This window comes from Lagenorhynchus albirostris, chromosome 9 (genome assembly GCF_949774975.1).
Source record: "Lagenorhynchus albirostris chromosome 9, mLagAlb1.1, whole genome shotgun sequence".
Lineage (NCBI taxonomy): Eukaryota > Metazoa > Chordata > Mammalia > Artiodactyla > Delphinidae > Lagenorhynchus > Lagenorhynchus albirostris.
In genome coordinates, this window is record NC_083103.1 from 82,437,226 (window position 1) to 82,456,341 (window position 19,116).

General features: G+C 36.7%; 2 protein-coding genes across 6 annotated transcripts in view; one reads left to right on the forward strand and one right to left on the reverse strand.

Moving 5' to 3' along the window:
- The window catches only part of KBTBD3 (kelch repeat and BTB domain containing 3), a 50,098-nt gene extending 40,293 nt beyond the window's left edge, over positions 1–9,805 (reverse strand). For both annotated transcript variants that reach the window (XM_060160311.1, XM_060160312.1), the window contains exon 1: positions 9,196–9,805. The gene's annotated coding sequence lies outside the window, so the exon portion shown is untranslated. The remainder of the gene's footprint in view (positions 1–9,195) is intronic.
- The window catches only part of AASDHPPT (aminoadipate-semialdehyde dehydrogenase-phosphopantetheinyl transferase), a 34,272-nt gene continuing 24,591 nt past the window's right edge, over positions 9,436–19,116 (forward strand). Inside the window, exons 1-2 of one of the 4 annotated variants that reach the window (XM_060160316.1) lie at positions 9,436–9,461; positions 11,753–11,978. In XM_060160316.1, the coding sequence (XP_060016299.1) occupies positions 11,765–11,978 (214 nt within the window). In that variant the 5' untranslated portion in view covers positions 9,436–9,461; positions 11,753–11,764. Of the gene's footprint in view, positions 9,462–9,517; positions 9,897–11,752; positions 11,979–19,116 lie in introns of those variants that run through there. The other 3 variants (XM_060160314.1, XM_060160313.1, XM_060160315.1) reach the window with 3 other exon arrangements.

Consider the following 19,116-nt stretch of genomic DNA (forward strand, 5'->3'; position numbering starts at 1 on the left):
TAACTTATATGTGGGATCTAAAAACCCAAAGTCATAGAAACATAGAACAAATTGGTGTTAGCCAGAGGTGGGGGTGTGTGTGTGGAGGGAGAACTGGGTAAATGGGGTCAAAATGTACAAATTTCCAGTTATAAGATAAATAAGTTCTGTAAATGTAACATTCAGCATGATGACTATAGTTAACAATATTGTATTGAATATTTGAAAGCTGCTAAGAGAGTAGACCTTACAAGTTCAAATCAGAAAAAACTGTAACTGTAGGTGATGGATGTTAACTAAACTTATTGTGGTAATCATTCAGCAATACATACATATATCAAGTCATGTACACCAAAAATACAATGTTATATATCAATTATATCTCAAAAAAACTGGAGGGTGGGGAGCTAAACATATAACATACTACCCAATAATCATAGACCTGGGTATTTATCCTAGAGAAACAAAAACTTATGTGGGCTTAAAAACCTGTACATAACTTTTCATAGTAGCTTTATTTATATAGTCAAAAACTGGAAACAGCCAAAATGTTGCTCAATAAATGAATGAGTATACAGACTGTGGAACATTCTTACCATGAAGTATAACTCACCATTAAAAAGGAACAAACTACTATATACACAACAGCTTGGATGGATTACAAGGACATTATCATGAGTGAAAAAACTCAATCTCAAAAGGTCACATATTGTTTGATTCCATTTCTATAATATTCTTGAAATGACAAAATTATAGGCATGAAAAAGCAAGTAGTGGTTTCCAGGGATTAAGGACGTTGTTGTGGGGGGTTGGGGGAGGTGGATATGCACAAAGGAGACTTGACTATGGCAACAGTTACAGTACTCTACACAGGTGATAAAATGACATGGAACTATACACACACTGTATCAATGTTAAATTCCTGGTTTTGAATTTGGACAATAATTATGTAAGATATAACCACTGGGGACATTGGGTGAAGGATACATGTGATCTCTCTGTACTATTTTTGTAACTTCCTGTATATCTGTAATTATTTCAAAATAAAAATTAAAAGAAAAAGACAATGATATATAAATTCAAATCAGAAACTACTTTGACATTACAGTTTTGTTCTTGTTCAAAACACTTAGAACATTCAAAGAAAATTTCCTTTTATTTTTGGTGGTTCCTCAGTTTTTAAAAATAAGTTGAATGTAAAACAAAACAGCTAAAAGGTATCCAAACCTGAGACTTTCAAAAGGATAAAAACTATATTTCTTCATAGTGGCATAGGTCTTGAGAACATCAACTTAAAAAACTCAACCACAAATTTTTTATATTAAGTTCATTGTCATTAAAAATATGAATGTAATTTGGATCTGTGTTGAATTAAGTCAATTATTCAGTCTCACTGTTCATGAATAAGAATTAAACACAATGATATAAGTATAAAGAAATTCTTACTTCTACAAAGATAGTCACAAAAAGCAAACTTTACTAGAAATTTTCAAGTATTCTCAAATATATTAGGATCATACACAGCTATTCACTTTTATAAATGTTGTTAAAAGATAAAGCCTGCCATGTATACTCTACACAGAATGACAAATCCAAGAAGCTGAAGCTTTCATTTCTTAAATTAGGTTTGAGTAAGTCTGTACTTATATATTTTGCAAATGGCAAAGAACCTGGGATTGAGAGCTGAAGGAACAGGGTCTTACATGATCCATCACTTAGTAGTGACCCCTATTGAGGCTCTTTAAGGCTTTGGCTTCCTCATCTGCAAAGTGGACACGCCAATTACATTGTACTGTTGTGATGCTTAAATGATACTGATGTTAAACTAACGTTGTCAAATGGTATATAAAATATTAATGTTTAAAATCAGTAATAACATATACTTTGACAATAACATTATTAATTGTTAAACAATTCTTAAATCTTGGTAAAATATCTGTAAGGCAATTTTTTTCCTCCAAAATATTCTGTAAATTCAACATTATATTTCACTAATTTTAAGACATTCTTTCACACTTAACATATCTGAAATTGACAGATAGGTATCTTATAATCACTTTAGTTAAATAACACTCATATTTGTCATTACATATGTATGTGCATCAAAATATGAAGGATGTGTATCAGTGTCTTTGAAGAAAACCCTAAAGATAAAAATGGACACTCATTTAAGAAATGATACATCATTAATGCTCCTGATAACAGAGAACAACATTATGTAGAAAAACATGGACACTGAGATGCTGAGGCAAAGGTGAATTAGAAGAGTTAGATTCTGAATGTGAGCATCTCAGCTAATTGATTTTGCTTACTTTTTTTTAATGTGTGTACAAGGTTGATATGATTTTTTTTAAAAGGGCTTTCCATAAGTACGAAAAATTCCAAGTCATGGAAAGCTGTGTCATAGTTTAAATGGCACTTTTCTTCTTTCTTAGTAGCACAAAAAACAGTCTTGTATTTTATAAGAATGCATCTCAGCTTCAACGAAATACCTTCCTGCCGAAAACATTGAATCAATTTTCAAAACTATTCTCTTGTTTTTACTTTTAATGTGTTCCATTAAAATTTGATTTAAAAAATTATTCAATAAAAGTACAAGAATCAAGTCTAAGAACCAAGCCTTTGATATTAAGTAACGACAGAAGAGCATATGCAGGGCTTCCCTAGTGGCGCAGTGGTTGAGAGTCTACCTGCCAATGCAGGGGACACGGGTTTGTGCCCCGGTCCGGGAAGATCCCACATGCTGCGGAGCGGCTGGGCCCGTGAGCCATGGCCACTGAGCCTGCGCGTCCAGAGCCTGTGCTCCGCAACGGGAGAGGCCACAACAGTGAGAGGCCCGCGTACCGCAAAAACAAAAAAAAAAAAGAAGAAAAAGAGCATATGCAACTTGATAGAAGTGGAATATTAAACTAAAGTTGTGCTGTGACTGATGTGGGCTTTGATTTCATTGGGTCTTCCACTGATATTAGTTTGGTCACTGATGTTTCAATATAGAGCATTTTGCTGGCCTATTCTATTCAATACTTATTACAGAGTGCTAACTATATACCAGGTACTGTATTAGGCACTAGAGAGAGCATGGAGAATAAAGACAGACATGATCCCTCCTTTCCTGATGTTTAGTATCTAGAAAAGAAGACTGTCAAATTATAAACTGCAATAAATACTGTGAAGAAACAACTGGGAAATAGATATAAAAATGAACAGCGGGTGGTATTCAACTTCAGATAATGACAATGTTAACAGTGAACACTTACATAGTGCTTACTCTGTGCCAGGCTCTGTACCACATGCTTTACACACTCTTTAATTTTCAAAACAACTACTATAAAATAGATAATACTATTGTCCCTATTTTATATACAGGGAAAATGAGGCTTAAGATATCTGAAATTGATACCTTACAATCACTTTTGACAGGCAGCAATCATGACATATTTGTCATTACATGTGTATGTGAATTAAAATGTGAAGAATGGGTTTTCAGTATCTTGGAACAAAACCCTAAAGATAATAATAGATAGCAAGTAAGCAAGGAGATGGGATGTAAACCCAGGCACTCTGGCTCCAGAGCCCATGCTCTCATCCACTACAATATTAGGAAGAGCCTTTCTGAGAAGGTGTCATTTAAGCTGACACCCGAATAATGACAAGGTAAGGGGTTGGTGAGAGAAATCATGTATAAAGCCCTAGAATGGGAAAGGGTCCTTCAGCTTTAGGATATGAACGAAGGCCAGCATTGCTGGAGTATAGTTAATGAGAGCAAGAATGTTGGAGAGATAGGGTTACAGAAGGCTGGTGCTACCTCATGCAGGATCCTATAGGCCACAAGGAACTGGAATTTTGTTCTAAGTGCAGCTGGAATTATGGAAGACTGAACTAGACAGCGACATGATTTGATTTATTTTTTTCTGGCTGATGTGTGAATGATGAATTGAGAGAAGGTAAGATAAATAGAGTCCAAGTCATTCATTTATTCAACAAATAATAGAAAATTTATGAAGTAACTATTATTGTAGTAAGCACTATTCCAGATATTGGGCATACAGTCAAAAACAATAGAGACAAGGTCCTCCACTCTGGAGTACACTTTAGAGTGGTGAACACACAAACTCCTATATCCACAATTTCTATCACTCTATTGAACATTTTTGATCAATGTACAAATTTTAGTATCTCCCATCTTTAAACAAATATCAAACAAAAATCTATCCTTTGATCTTTTACCCTCCTCTAGCTACCATCCTATTTCTTTACTCCCAGAAAAACTTCTTTAAAGAACTGTCTGCAGTAACTTTGCCACCAGTTATCATCGCAACCCACTACAATCAAGTTCCTCTTTTTCACTCTATTCAAGTTGCTCATATCACTGGAACAAAATTTTTTTTAATTTGCATGGAATACAAAAGACCCCAAATAGCCAAAACAATCTTGAGAAAGAAGAACAGGGCTGGAGGAATCACGCTCCCTGACTTCAGACTCTATTACAAAGCTACAGTAATCAAAACAGTATTGTACTGGCACAAAAACAGACACATAGATAAATGAGACAGGTTAGAAAGCCCAGAAATAAACCCATACACTTACAGTCAATCAATCTACGATGAAGGAGGCAAGAATACACAGTGGAGAAAAGACAGTCTCTTCAATAAGTGGTGATAAGAAAACTGTACAGCTACATGTAAAAGAATAAAATTAGAATATTCTCTAACACGATATGCAAAAATAAACTCAAAATGGATTAAAGACCTAAATGTAAAACCAGATACCTAAATGTAAAACTCCTAGAGGAAAACATAGGCAGAACACTCTTTGACATAATTCACAGAAATATTTTTTTGGATCTCTCCCATAGAGTAATGGAAACAGAAGCAAAAATAAACAAATGGGATCTAATTAAACTTAAAAGCTTTTGCACAGCAAAAGAAACCATTAAAAAAAACCAAAAAGACAACCTACAGAATGGGAGAAAATATTTGTAAATGATGCAAACAAACAAGGGCTTAATTTCCAAAATATACAAACAGCTTATACAACACAATATCAAAAAAAAAACAAACATAAGATGGGCAGAAAACCTAAATAGACATTTCCCCAAGGAAGACATATAGATAGCCAATAGGCACATGAAAAGATGTTCAACATTGCTAGTTATTAGAGAAATGCAAATCAAAACACCTGTCAGAATGGCCATCATCAAAAAATCTACAAATAATAAATGCTAGAGAGGGTGTGGAGAAAAGGGAATCCTTCTATACTGTTGGTGGCAACCTAAACTGGTGCAGCCACTACGGAGAACAGTGTGAAGGTTCCTTAAAACACTAAAAATAGAATCACCATATGATCCCACTCCTGGGCATATATCCAGGAAAGACAAAAACTCTAATTAGAAGAGATACAGGGGTTTCCCTGGTGGCTCAGTGGTTGAGAGTCCACCTGCCGATGCAGGGTACACGGGTTCATGCCCTGGTCTGGGAGGATCCCACATGCTGCAGAGCGGCTAGGCCCGCAAGCCATGGCTGCTGAGCCTGCGCGTCCGGAGCCTGTGCTCTGCAATGGGAGAGGCCACAGCAGTGAGAGGCCTGTGTACCGCAAAAAAAAAAAAAAAAAAAGAAGAGATACATGCACCCTTATGTTCACAGCAGCACTATTTACAATAGCCAAGACATGGAAGCAACCTAACTGTCCATTGGCAGATGAATGGATAAAGAAGATGTAGTGTGTGCGTGTGTGTGTGTGTGTGTGTATGTATATATAATGGAATATTACTCAGCCATAAAAAAGAATGAAATAATGCCATTTGCAGCAACATGGATGGACCTAGAGATTATCATCTAAGTGAACTAAGTCAGACACAGAAAGATAAATATCATATGATATCACTTATATGTGGAATCTAAAAAATGATACAAATGAACTTATTTAAAAAACAGAAATAGGCTCACAGACATGGAAAACAAACTGATGGTTACCAAAAGGGAAAGGGGGGAGAGATAAATTGATAATTTGGGATTAAAATATACATACTGCTATATATACAATAAACAACAAGGACTTACCATATAGCACAGGGAGTTGTATTCAATGTCTTGTTTGGAAAAGAATATATATATATTTTATATATATATAATATATATTATATAAAATTTATATATATTTATTTGTATATTTATATAAATATATTATTTATTATATATATATATTTATTATATTCATATATATTATATATACAATTTATATATAATTTATGTACATTTATATAATTTATATATTATATATACACATATATTTATATATATTTACATAACATATATAGTATATATATTTATATTTTATATATATTATATATATTATATTATATATATAATATATATAAAACTGAATCACTTTGCTGTACACCTGAAACTTTATAAATCAACTATACTTCAATAAAATAAATGAATAAAATAATTAATCAAAGAAAAATGAAAATAAAATAAATAAAATTGCTCATATCAATGTCACCACACTACCATCTTGTAGTCAAATGCTAACTTCACTCCCCTCATCTTATTAACCTCTCAGAAGTATTCACACTGTTAACTAGTTCCCCATTCTTTTCTGTGCCACAACACTTTTCAAGTTTCTTATCTCCTTCTCAGTCTAATTAAGGAGGCCTATAGCACTGTGATTAAGAGCATGGACTTCTAGACTTAGCTCTGAAGACAGGTTGTTTCAGGAGTGCTTATGGCATGGAGGACAGACATAGCAAGAGAATGTTTCCCTTTCTTGAGCAAGATAGAAAACTAATCAGTATTTCAGGTGAGAAATATGGTGGTTTAGACTAGAGACTGGAGATGGAGGGAAATAGATTTTAGCTCTATTTTAGTAGTAGAACCAATAAAACTTTGCGATAGAACAGATACAGGAATTAAAGGAAAAGGGGAAATCAAGGTTTTGCAATAGAATAAAAAGCTAATGAACATTACCTAAAAAAAATCACCAAATCTTAGAGATGATCTCATTTGATGCTTTTCCATTGAAACTGATACCTGGGAGAGGTTATGTGATTTACTCAAAGTCACATAGATAATTGGTGATAGAACTGAAACTGGAACACAAGTCTCTCAGAATCCTAAGAAGTCACAGATCAGGATCTGGTAAGATGACTACTACAAGCTTGCTGAGCTATCACTTTAGTCCTTTTTCCCCCTAACCAATGCAATAAAAAATACTATAATACATTTTTGGGTTTACTGAATATAGTTAGGCAAGCTATTAACTGCACACTTTATACTGCCTTAAGAAAAAAGGGAAGGAAGTAGACAGAATATAAATATCAGTATTAGCTCATGAAGAGTAAAATCTATTCTAAAAGTTCATCAAAAACATTTGCTGAAGTATACTATTTGTAAAAGGCAAGGTACACATGAACTTCCCCTCGGGCAGTTACATTCTAATTTGCAAGATAACACACATATAAATAATTCAGGCCAATAAGGCAGTACTAGATTAATTGCCAAATTAATTATATAGACAATATATATATTTTTTTAAGTACTCTGTAGTAGTCCTTTAGGAAAAGTAAGGCTTGAGCTAAGCCCTGATGGACAAGTAAGAATTTAAAAAGTAGATAGGGAAGGGGATTAAACAAACCTATAAAGAGTGTCCACTAGGGTACTAGGCTCAGGGCTGGGGGATAGGGAGTGGGAAGAGTGCGCTTTTTATACGTGTCTGTGGAGACATTCTCTTTCGTATGACATTTGAGCTGAGTCCTGAATGACAAAGAGGAACAAGGAATGTGCTGATGGGAGGAGAAGAGAACATTCTGAGAAAACAAGTACAAAAACCCACTACATTACCTACCTTTATTAGGCTCTATAGATTGAATACACAAAGCTTAGCTGAAAGGTAAAAGAGTGGACCATACGTTCCTAAACCTGAGTTTAAATAATTCCACAAATTCTCTTTCTCATCTGTTTCTCCAACGGTAAAAATTACTGCATAGACGAGCATGGGATATAATGGACATAGAAGTGTTTTTAGAAATAGAAAAGTAAATATACCAAAATTGTAATAGTTCAAAAAGACAAGAATGGAAAAGTGTTAATATGGTGCTTAGATACATAAAGTTAAAAGTGGACAAATGACTTAAAATCATTACTGGTATGGGTAACAGTACTTTATACTTTACATATCTTTACATTTTCTCTTACTGTAGCTTTTTGTACATGTCTTATCTTCTTTGCCAGATTGTAAGCAGATATAGCACCTGACACATAGTATTAGCTAAACTGATGTATGAAGCCAGTACTTCATTTTACAGCCCTTTGAGGATTTGTGTTTGTGTATGTTCAAGATCTCATTTACTTGCAAATGATTGGAGGGGAATGATGATATCACGAAAAGTTAACAGAAACAAATATAGATGAAAACAGAATAAAACCTATCTTAAAGAGGATGGAAATAAGCCGCAAGTAACTGTTAATTACTACTGCTGGCTTTTAGTTGACATTCCCTGGCAGCCAAAGGAAGAAGGGAGTCGGCTGAATCCCAGTGTCGCATTTAATCTACCACAAAGTTAGGCATTTAAATTCATCTACACAGATCAACTTTTCCCTGGACCAAAACCGCAAGGATCTTTGATCACAAGCAAATAACTGAGCAAAGGCACAGAGTTAATTATGAAGGGCTCCTGAAATTATGCAACTTGGTTCTGTTGCTTTCAGAGCAAAGACCTCTGATAACAATGGGACCACCCACCGGTGCCTCAACAACAGAATCCTCAGTTTTCTCCCTAGGGCTCTGGCCCAGGCTTGGCAGCCACAAAAACCGCACCTGGGTCACTTTATGGCCTCAACACAGTTAGCTGCTTGGTAGCAGCCTTGGATTCAGGCAGGGTCCGCGCCCTACACTGGAGGCAATGCAGAGTCTTTGCCCCAGCCTTAGAAGGCAGGTTTCAGGGAGGGCTGCTAGGGTTGGAGTGTCTAGATGAGTTTCGGCCTAAGGGGACAGGGGAGGAAGGCAACTCAGGGCCGCGGGAAACACAACTCTTGGGGGCACCATGCAGTCCCCTTCCTGCCACAGAAACCTCTCCCGCCCTGGAACACGAAGGAGCGGCACTGGTAGCCTAAGCCAAGAAAATTCTCTTCTCTGTGGATAATAGGGGCCGATCCTGGTCCCCAGGAATAAGACGCTACCATCCCACTCCTCTCTCACAGCTCAGAAATCACCCACCTGGAACTGCAGTCTCCGAAGTCTCCACCCCAGTCTCTGCCTCCACAGGCCTGATTGCGATTGGCTTGCACCTCTGTCCCGTTATCTCCTCTCCAAGTGTGAGTGGCGTTCTATACGCTCTTGGCCTTTGTCCCTCCCTTCGCTCGCCTCCGAAGCCCCGCCCCACGTGACGGTCACGCGTTGCCGCAAAGCGCAGAGGAGGGTCTCCACTTCCGCTCCCGGGGGAGGAGGTGGCAGAGTAGGTGGCGTGGAAGTGAGGGCTCTCGGTGAGCAACGTGCAGTTGACGTAGCGCGACGCTCCGCCCCCTCCGCCCGAGCGCCGGGAGGAAGTGGGTGGGGCACTTTTAGCGTCCGCGCCATCAAGCCCGAGGTGGCGGTGAGGTTTTCAGTGTATGGTTTTCCCCGCTAAGCGATTCTGCTTGGTGCCAGCAATGGAGGGCGTGCGCTGGGCCTTTTCCTGTGGCGCTTGGCTGCCGAGCCGAGCCGAATGGCTGCTCGCGGTGCGATCGATCCAGCCCGAGGAGAAGGAGCGCATTGGCCAGTTCGTCTTTGCACGCGACGCTAAGGCAGCTTTGGTACTACAGGTCTTTCGTATTGAGGGCCGAGGAAGCAGATGTTGGGGATGGTGGGCCGGGCTGTAGAGACTCCCCCCTCCCACGCTAGCGTCGGCGCCAGTTTGTGGCCGCCCCAGGGCGAGAGTGGTAGGTGCTGCTGACTCTACCGTGTGTGCGCGCGGCCTGGTCTCCACCGTCTTTGTAGTCTCCTCGGAGGCCTCGTCCGCTGTAAATATTAGTCCCTCCCCCGTTGTAATTGAAAATAGAGATCGTGCTAAACCCTAAAATAGGTGTTGAGAAGGCCTACAAAGTAGTTCTTTTTACCCACAATGTTTTTTTTTCTTATTTTTAAGTTATCAAAATTTATTTTTCCTTGCTTGGGCCCATAGCACATTCTTAGCCTGTTAAGTATCCTACCATTCTCCTGCACGTGATAGGCCCTAAGAAATATTGACAGTTATGACTTACTTTAGCCTTGCACGCCGTGGAACTGGAAGAGTCCAGCCTCCTTTTACCAGGGAAACTTAAGTCAAGGAAGGATGCAGTCCTAGGCATACCTTTCTGACTAAATAGCTTGGGAAACAGTACTTTAGATATAATTGTTTATTTTACTTACGTATTTTTAGCAACAAATGGAAACGGGTTTCAAAACAACTTCTGTGTATATAGCGCAGTTTGAAACAGCTTCTAATTACCATCAAAGACTGTTACCTTGAAAATGTTCCTCTGTCAAAGCACTTTTTCTTTTGAAATGTGGGCTGATTGATTTTTGAAGGCATATTGGTGAATATTTTTATACTTTCTGTAATTTGTAAGAAATTGTCAAATTCAAACTCGTGCAGTATTTAAAAGTCATTGTTTAGAACTGAAGGGAAAAAAACTTGGAAGATTTTTCAAAATATTATATGCCTTGTTATACCCTTAGGTATTTTTGTGTGATTTTAGTCATTTCTTTTTTAAAATATACATATATTTTTAAAATTTATTTAATTTATTTCTTTTTGGCCGCGTTGGGTCTTCGTTGCTGCACACGGGCTTTTTCTAGTTGCGGCGGGGGGTGGGGTGGGGGGGCTACTCTTCATTGCCGTGTGCGGGCTTCTCATTGCAGTGGCTTCTGTTGGTGCAGAGCACAGGCTCTAGGTGCGCGGGCTTCAGTAGTTGTGGCACGTGGGTTCAGTAGTAGTGGCTCGTGGGCTCTAGAGCGCTGGCTCAGTATTTGTGGCACACAGGCTTAGTTACTCTGTGGCATGTGGGATCTTCCCAGACCAGGGCTCGAACCCGTGTCCTCTGCGTTGGCAGGTAGATTCTCAACCACTGTGCCACCAGGGAAGCCCCATTTCTTTCTTGATAATTAATGGAGGGAGAGAGTGGATGGGGTATATGTGAAAAAAGATAGGTCATGCATTGCTAATTGTTGAGCCCAGTGATAAGTATATATGATCTAGAAATACATGCACATATGCACAGAGATGTAAGTACAACAAGGTTGCTCAATGGGGAATTTTTTTTATAATAGTAAAACTAGAGCCAGCCTAAAATATCCAACAATAGGGGATAGTCAAGTTGTGGTACCTTGATAGTATGAAATGCACAGGCCAGATGGTTATATACAAACGTAAAATAATCCCCAACACTTAGAAATTTAAAAGATTATACATGGTAGAATAGTACATATAGTAGGATTTCATATAAATGGATAGATAGTAAAAGCAAATGAACATATTTTGGGTACTTAGAGAAAAGACTGAAGGGATGAATACTTGATAACATTGGTTGGTTACTTGTTAAGGGGAGGGAGGGAATTGCTAAAGAGGGACTTTAAGTTGTCTGTCTTCATAAGCATTTCTTAAATCTTAAAGCAGGTATTTAATACTTAGGTACTTTTTAAAAACTTTAAGAAATGAATATTTTAGAAACCACAAAAATAGACTTTGTATGTTATAGGCAGTGTTACCTAAATCTTTAGTACAGACATCAATACTTAACAAATGTTTTATTAACAGGCTGGTCGTCTGATGATGAGGAAATTAGTTGCAGAGAAATTGAATATACCTTGGAATAATATTCGTTTGCAAAGAACTGCAAAAGGAAAACCAATCCTTGCGAAAGACTCATTGAATCCTTACCCCAATTTCAACTTTAACATCTCTCATCAAGGAGACTATGCTGTACTTGCTGCGGAGTCTGAGCTACAAGTTGGAATTGATATAATGAAGACTAGTTTTCCAGGTAATGTTGCATTTTTGTAGTACAAGAGTTATTAAGTGTCTTCTCTTAGTTCTTACCTGTTGAATAATATCAGACAAGGAGATGTAGATATTTAAGTTTAGGAAAAATGTGCTCATACTCAAGGGTAGTATATCTGAGAGAGCAGGGTATTGTCGACTGAAAAAAATGCACAACCCAAAACTTGAGAATTATTCTGCAGACTTTCTGAGGACTCAAGTCCGGGAAGCAGCCTCTCAAATAGCTCTGAGAGACTGCTCCAAAGAGATAAGGGAGGAACCAGGATATATAGGAGTTTTTTGCAACAAAAACCCGGTAGTCAGAACATAAAAAGATTACTGTTAATTAAAGAAAACCAGACATTTCATTAATGAATTTAGCACTTTTCTATGTATGGGAAGATGCAAGAGTTTGTTTGGGCTTACTGAAATTATTCCTTTGATATGCACCTTAACTGTCTAGGGCCAGTATCCTGCTTTTCTCCATCCTGAATCCCCTCAGGGTGCACAGTTGGGGGTGGCTGTTGGCTTGAGGGCCCCAACATCCTTTGTTTGCTATATATTTTCTTGAATGTTAACAGACTTCTACATAAAAGATAGATTCTTCGTTACTGGGGATTCGTATAATACTTTGCCTAGAGGCAAAGTGAAAACAAAGGTTTTCTTTTTGAATTATACCTCAGCTTGTTAAGTAAGACTAAATTTGAAACTATTCTCAAAGACTGTTAAATTTTCTAAAGAACAGTTTTTCCATAGCTCAATATTTTTTATTTAAGTAGTAGATGTTCAATCAAATTGAACTCAACAGGGAGTCAATTTTGAGTATCATTCTATTAAAAAAATAGTAATTATATGTATTGTAAGAACTTGGTTTCATTTAAGTCTTTCCCAGAATTAACCAATTAGTTGTTGGTTTGTTTAAAAAATAATAATCTCAGTGGTAAAGTATATTGTAGTCCTTAAGTAGAGATAACATGTATTTGTACTGTATCTAAATATAGCTCTTTGTAGCACATTTATATAAATGGAAATGAAGAGCAAGCAATTATTAAAATATTTTAAGTTGTTTATATTTTGCCTTAGAAATTTGTAATTGGTGGCTGTAGGAACTGCTAACATTTATTGTGGTGTTGACTATACCTAGGTAATTTTACTAGAACACAAGTTCTCTCAACTACTCTATAACTTTCATCATCACTAACATTAGTGTGCACTTACTGTGTGCCATGGCATTTTCCTAAGTGCCTTACGTATATTATGGGGTGGGTGGGACACAGCATACTATCATTTTTATCAGAAGATAAGTAACAGGATAAGAAGAAAGCTGTTAAAATAAGAGAACCAACATTTTCCTAATTTCATAGTGCAGTTCCCTAATCTCCACACCGTGTCTACCACAGGATCTTTGCTTATGTTTCCCTTGGACTGGAATATTTGTAATAACTTTACCCCCACCCCCATTTCTGCATAGGTAACTTATTTACTGGTTAGCTTTCACTTTAGTCTTACTTTAGGGAAGCCTTTGTGGACCTTCAATCTAAGCCAGGTTCTTTTGTTCTAGGCTCTCATAAAGTATATTTCCTTCATTCCAATTATATATTTCATTTTATAATTATTTTTCAGGATGTTGATTTTCTTCCCACTGGTCCTTACAAGCTGTATGAGAGCAGGAACTATGTTAGCTACTTCTGATAGTAGCTATATCTGCTATCACGTCTGGCACCCTACCTAGTTCAAAATAATGTACAATAAATATTTGTCAAATGAATGAATAAGCACTTTGTGCTGCAGTAGTTAGGCCTCAGGGTATTGCTGTGAATCTCCTCTCTCATCTTTATTGTCAGTGTCTTTGCTTTGAATTTTCCCACCAACAGCTTTTTCTCTGACCTGCTCATAAATCTATTAAACCTCTATTCTTAACTTTGTTCAGAAGGAGGCTATACTAATGATAGCAGGGGTTCTTGACCCTGGATAAGCATCAAGTCATTTTTTTTTTAACCTCCTGAAATTGTTTGCTACATTTTGTATGCACAGGTACATTTTTCTGAGAGAGGATCTGGTTTTTTGCAGGGTCATAGAAGGCTTATTGTGAACCTTATCAACGAACCACTGTTACAGAGGATTCAGAGTGAGCATGCAAATGAGCCCATAAACTTCATAGCTTTCTGTGATCCTTATGTGACCTTTCCCTAAAAATCAGAAATTATTGGAGAGACCATTGCTCCTTAGAATGCAGTCAGTAAAATTACACAGTAATGGTTGGCTCATCAGGTTGATATCTGCTTAGAAATTATGCCTGTGAGACACAGATTTAATTACAGTTGGCTTAATGGGCAATGTTGGCTTATGGTCAATACCAGATAAACAAGTAAGTACTAACTGAAACTTAATAAATGATAGGAAGGTAATTGAGCAAAAAGTGAAGATTCTGTTAATTATATTTTATTAGACTTTTTTTATCCACCATCTTTTTTCATTGCTCTTGTTTGACTAATCACAGTATCCAGGCCTTTTCCTATTTGGCTCTTTCATTGCCAAAAAGCTATTGATATATCCAGTAATGCATTGGGGAAGAGCTGTTTTCCAGTTGCCATTAGTATTGTTACTGTGTCACTAGTGTCTGAAAGATTAATGGACACAGCATCATTTCTCAGGAAAGTAGACACTGGTTTACTTCACTGGCGATTCATTTGAAATGCTCTGCTTATCAGAGTAAGTGAGGAAATTGAGCAGGGAAAGTTTCCAAGAGTTGCTAAATGGTGGAGGGTAAAACAGTATAGGAGCAAGGGAAGTATTGTACTTTGTTTCGGGCATTGTTATTAGATTATCAACTCTCAAGATGGAGTTAGACTTTGGGGGCATCGTGAGTATATTGTAAGACTCAGTTCTATTACTCCCATTTTGTCTGCAGGTCAACATCATGTAGGAACTTGTGGAGTCTTTCCTTATCACATTAGACATTTCTGCTAGGTGCAGATCATTTCCCGCCATCTCCCAGTTCTCCCATTGCTGCTATGGCAGGGCAGGAGAGAATATATTGATGGATGTAAGAAGTTTTGGGTTTCTCCCTTCTAGCCAGATGCTAGAAGGACCCTATTGTAACCACCACGTTATTCTCTACTTAATGGAGAGAGGAAACTTATACAGAAGTAACTGGTGCATACTTGGCACTCAGTAAATAATTGTTTAATGGATATCCAGAGAAGAGGGATTATAAGATATTGGGGGCCCTAGTATAGATAAATTGCCAGTGCAATACAATCCCAACCCTGTGGTCAGGAGTGGGGTGAGGTGTTTTGTGGGTCATCTTTATAATTTGCTGTACCCAATTGAGAAATATTGGTTGTTTTTCCTTCATTTTCTAATTTTTATCTACCACTAAAGGCTTTTGCAGTTAGAAGTATACAAGTAAGGATTGTATAAAGTATAAAAGTATGAATTGTTCAGTTTGGTTCCCATGTTTACAAGGCAAGATAAGAGATACAGTATAAAAATTATTAAAATTTGGGAAAAGACTGAAAATATTTTTCCCCACAGGTATATACTTTCAAGTTCACATTTTTGTTATAAACTTTGCTGGATATTAATTGGCAGGACAAAATGACTCAATATTTTGAGATTTAATACTAATTTAATAACTTTGAAATGACTGTATCATAGAACTCCTCTTGAACAGTTGTTATGTAAATTACGTACAGTAAGTATAAAGTAAGTGGTGATATTATATGGTAGCTATGGTAGAGCCTATTTGTTGTCTCTTTCCACCATACTATTTATAGCACTATTTTAATAGCTTCCTGTTTGGTTCCCCCTCTTCACTTCTGTTCTCTCTCAGTACATTCTTGGTACAGAGTTAGAGTGGTCTTTAAAAATTTCCTTAAAGCAATTTTCTTAAAACTTTTAGGTTGGTTCATAATAAAATTCAGTCCCTTTAACATGATTTTATCGTCTTATTCTCATTTATCTCTCCATTTGCATTTTTAGCTGCTCTCTGCTCACTATTTTCTGTCCATACTCAACTTTTATTACCTTGAATGTAGTAGACTTTTTCCTGTTCAGGTCATTTCAGAAAAGCTGATCGCTCTGCCTGTTCTTCTCCCCACTCTTTCATGAGTACCTTAGACATGAAGGATGAGAAGTAGCCAGTACCAGTACCTCCTCAGAAAGGACTTTCCTGACCACCTGATCTTGTTTTCCTTCATGGCCTTTCTCATTTGTAATTATAACTTAGCTATTTGATTATTATTTGTTCTCCTTCATTAAATAAGTTCAGGAGCTATGCTTGTTTTGTTTTTGCCACAGTATACCTAGTACTTAGCAGGGTGTCTAGCACATAGCAGGTGCTCAGTAAATATTTATTGAATGTACAAATAATAGGAGTTCTCAGTTTCACACAAAATATTCCTAAAATTTGTTGAAAAATTAAAAAGTGGTTATGCAACTACAGTGAAAAATGATATTCATATCAGATTCTAGTTGGAATATAAACTGTTCTCATCAGTGAGTTGTGATTTAAAATAGTTCTTCCTTCGAGTCTTCTTCCTCACCCTGCATTTATCTCCCTAGCTTCTTCTCTCCTGCATTTGCATCCATCAGATTCGGTTTCCAACTTTGTTGCTGCTACAGTCTATAGTGTCCAACTTAAAATTTTTCAACTTTATGATGGTTTAAAAGCAATTCAGTAGAAGCCATACTTTGAATTTTGACATTTTCCTGTGCTAGCCATATGCCATTCCATACTCATAATGCTGGGCAGCAGCAGTGAGCCATAGCTCCCAGTCAGCCACACAATCACGAGGGTAAAACAACTAGTACAACCATTCTGTTTTTCACTTTCAGTACAGTATTCAGTACATTTCATGAGGTATTCAACACTTTATTATAAAATAGTCTTTGTGTTAGATGATTTTGCCCACCTGTAGGCTAATGTAAGTGCTCTGAGCACATTTAAAGTAAGCTAGCCTAAGCTGTGATGTTCCATAGGTTAGGGGTATTAAATGCATTTTTGACCTAAACTATTTTCAACTTAGTAATGCGTTTATCGGGACGTAACCTTATCGTAAGTCAAGGAAGATCTGTATTCCACTATTGTTTGTGATCTACATTCTAAGCTGATCTACATTCTTTTTGGATCTGCATTTTGCAGGATGTGCAAAATGTTGTTTTTTGTTTTTTGTTTTTTTTTTAACTTGGAGATTTACAGCCAGCAAGCAGCTTAAATAAGTCACACTTCTCTTTGTGCTCTGAACTTGCTGGAAAACCAGGTCTTTACTGGCAGGTAGTTTTCCCCCTTTCCAAGTTACAGGATGGGTCTTTTCCACTGTGCAGAGGATTTGAGTGGGATCACAACATAGAACTAGTATTTATTGAGCAACTTCTCTGTGTTAAATGCCTTCTATGCATTATCTTATTTCACCCTCTTAAGCCTAAGTTATAAGTTATTGTTATTTTATGGAGTAGGTTAAGACATTTGCCCAAGGCAACCAAGCTGAAAAGTAGCATATCATGGATTTGAACCCATACCTCAAAGCCTATATTTGTAGACACTGCATTCTATAATATATGACCTCTCAATACTAGATTTTATTGATACCTGTTTAAGGATTTGCAAGTACAAAATCTGAAAAATTCCATGGAACTGGGTTAAATGAATTTAAAGTTTTTGTGAAGGAACTGATATCTAAGAGTATACAAAGTTTAGTGAGAGGGAACTTGCCTTAACAATTTTTTATATTAGGCATTGTAAACAAAAGAGTGTGGTGTTAGCAAAAGAATAGACAGCTAGGAGGGTTAAAGGTTAGTGCCCAGTATTTATACATAATATTTCAATTCAGCGGTTAAAGATTATTTATTAAATGGTGCATTACACTAATCACTAGGGTAGCTTGTTAGCTACTTGAATTTGCTCTTCTGTGAACTACTTATTAATCTTTTCTAATCCATGTATAAAAGCTCTTTATGTATTATGGATATTGACACTTCATTGACCAAATCTGTTACAACTATTTTCCCACTCTATTATTTGTTTATCTTTTGAATTTGGTTGTATTTTTTGCCATATGAATTTTGTCTTTTATTTAATTAATATATCTAACTTTTCCTTGATAAATTCTGAACTCTGTCTCATTTAAAAAAAAAATAAGTTGGTAAAAGATTTACTCCAACTGTAGGTTATAGAGTCTCCTAGATTTTGTTCTAAAATTGCACTTTTTTTTTTTTAACATTTAAATCTTTAATTCCCCTAAAACTTGTGTGTATATGTTTTACATACTGATGGCTCAACAGTCATACCACCACTAGCATTGGCTAGATTGGGAATAAACATGTAAAGTGCCTGGAATTATTAAGTACTTAATAAGTAAATGTTAGCTTTAAGGTGGTTGTGATAGTTATTACTGTTATATGTATAGAATGGTGTTTCTGAAATGGTGGCCAGGATATTAAAATCAGCCAGGATGCCTGTTAAAAATGCAGGTTCCTTGAAAAAAATGCAGGTTCATTGAAACCCTCCCAGACCTCTTCAACTAGAATTTCTTAGATACAACCAAGGATTCTATATTCAGACAATTTCTCAGGTGATTGTTAGACCTATTAGCGTTTGGGAAACACTATATTAGATGTAATTTATAGAGCCAACAAAAAGAAAGATTGTAACCCATCAACTTTTTTTTTCATGAGTAAAATTGTCTGAAAGCCATTAAATCCTTGTTACACAGTGTACAACAGAATTAATTAGAATTAAATTTTAATAACAATTACTAGAACACAATAGAATTGTATATTTGGCCAGATTTCTGAAAGAAAGATGCCTTTTAAACTTACAAAGATAAGAAGAACGGGCAAAGTTAGCATATGTAATTGATTTTATATTAAATCTCTTCTCGCAAACTGGGGCAAATAAGACAGACAGAGGTTAATATTGTTAATATTTAAAATACTTGTAAGTATTGATAGAAAAGTCACTTAAGACTTACCTAATGGGCACAGTGGTTAAAAATCCGCCTGCCAATGCAGGGGACATGGGTTCGAGCCCTGGTCCAGGAAGATCCCACATGCCACGGAGCAACTAAGCCCGTGCGCCACAACTACCGAGCCTGTGCTCTAGAGCCCACATGCCACAACTACTGAAGCCCGTGCTCCGC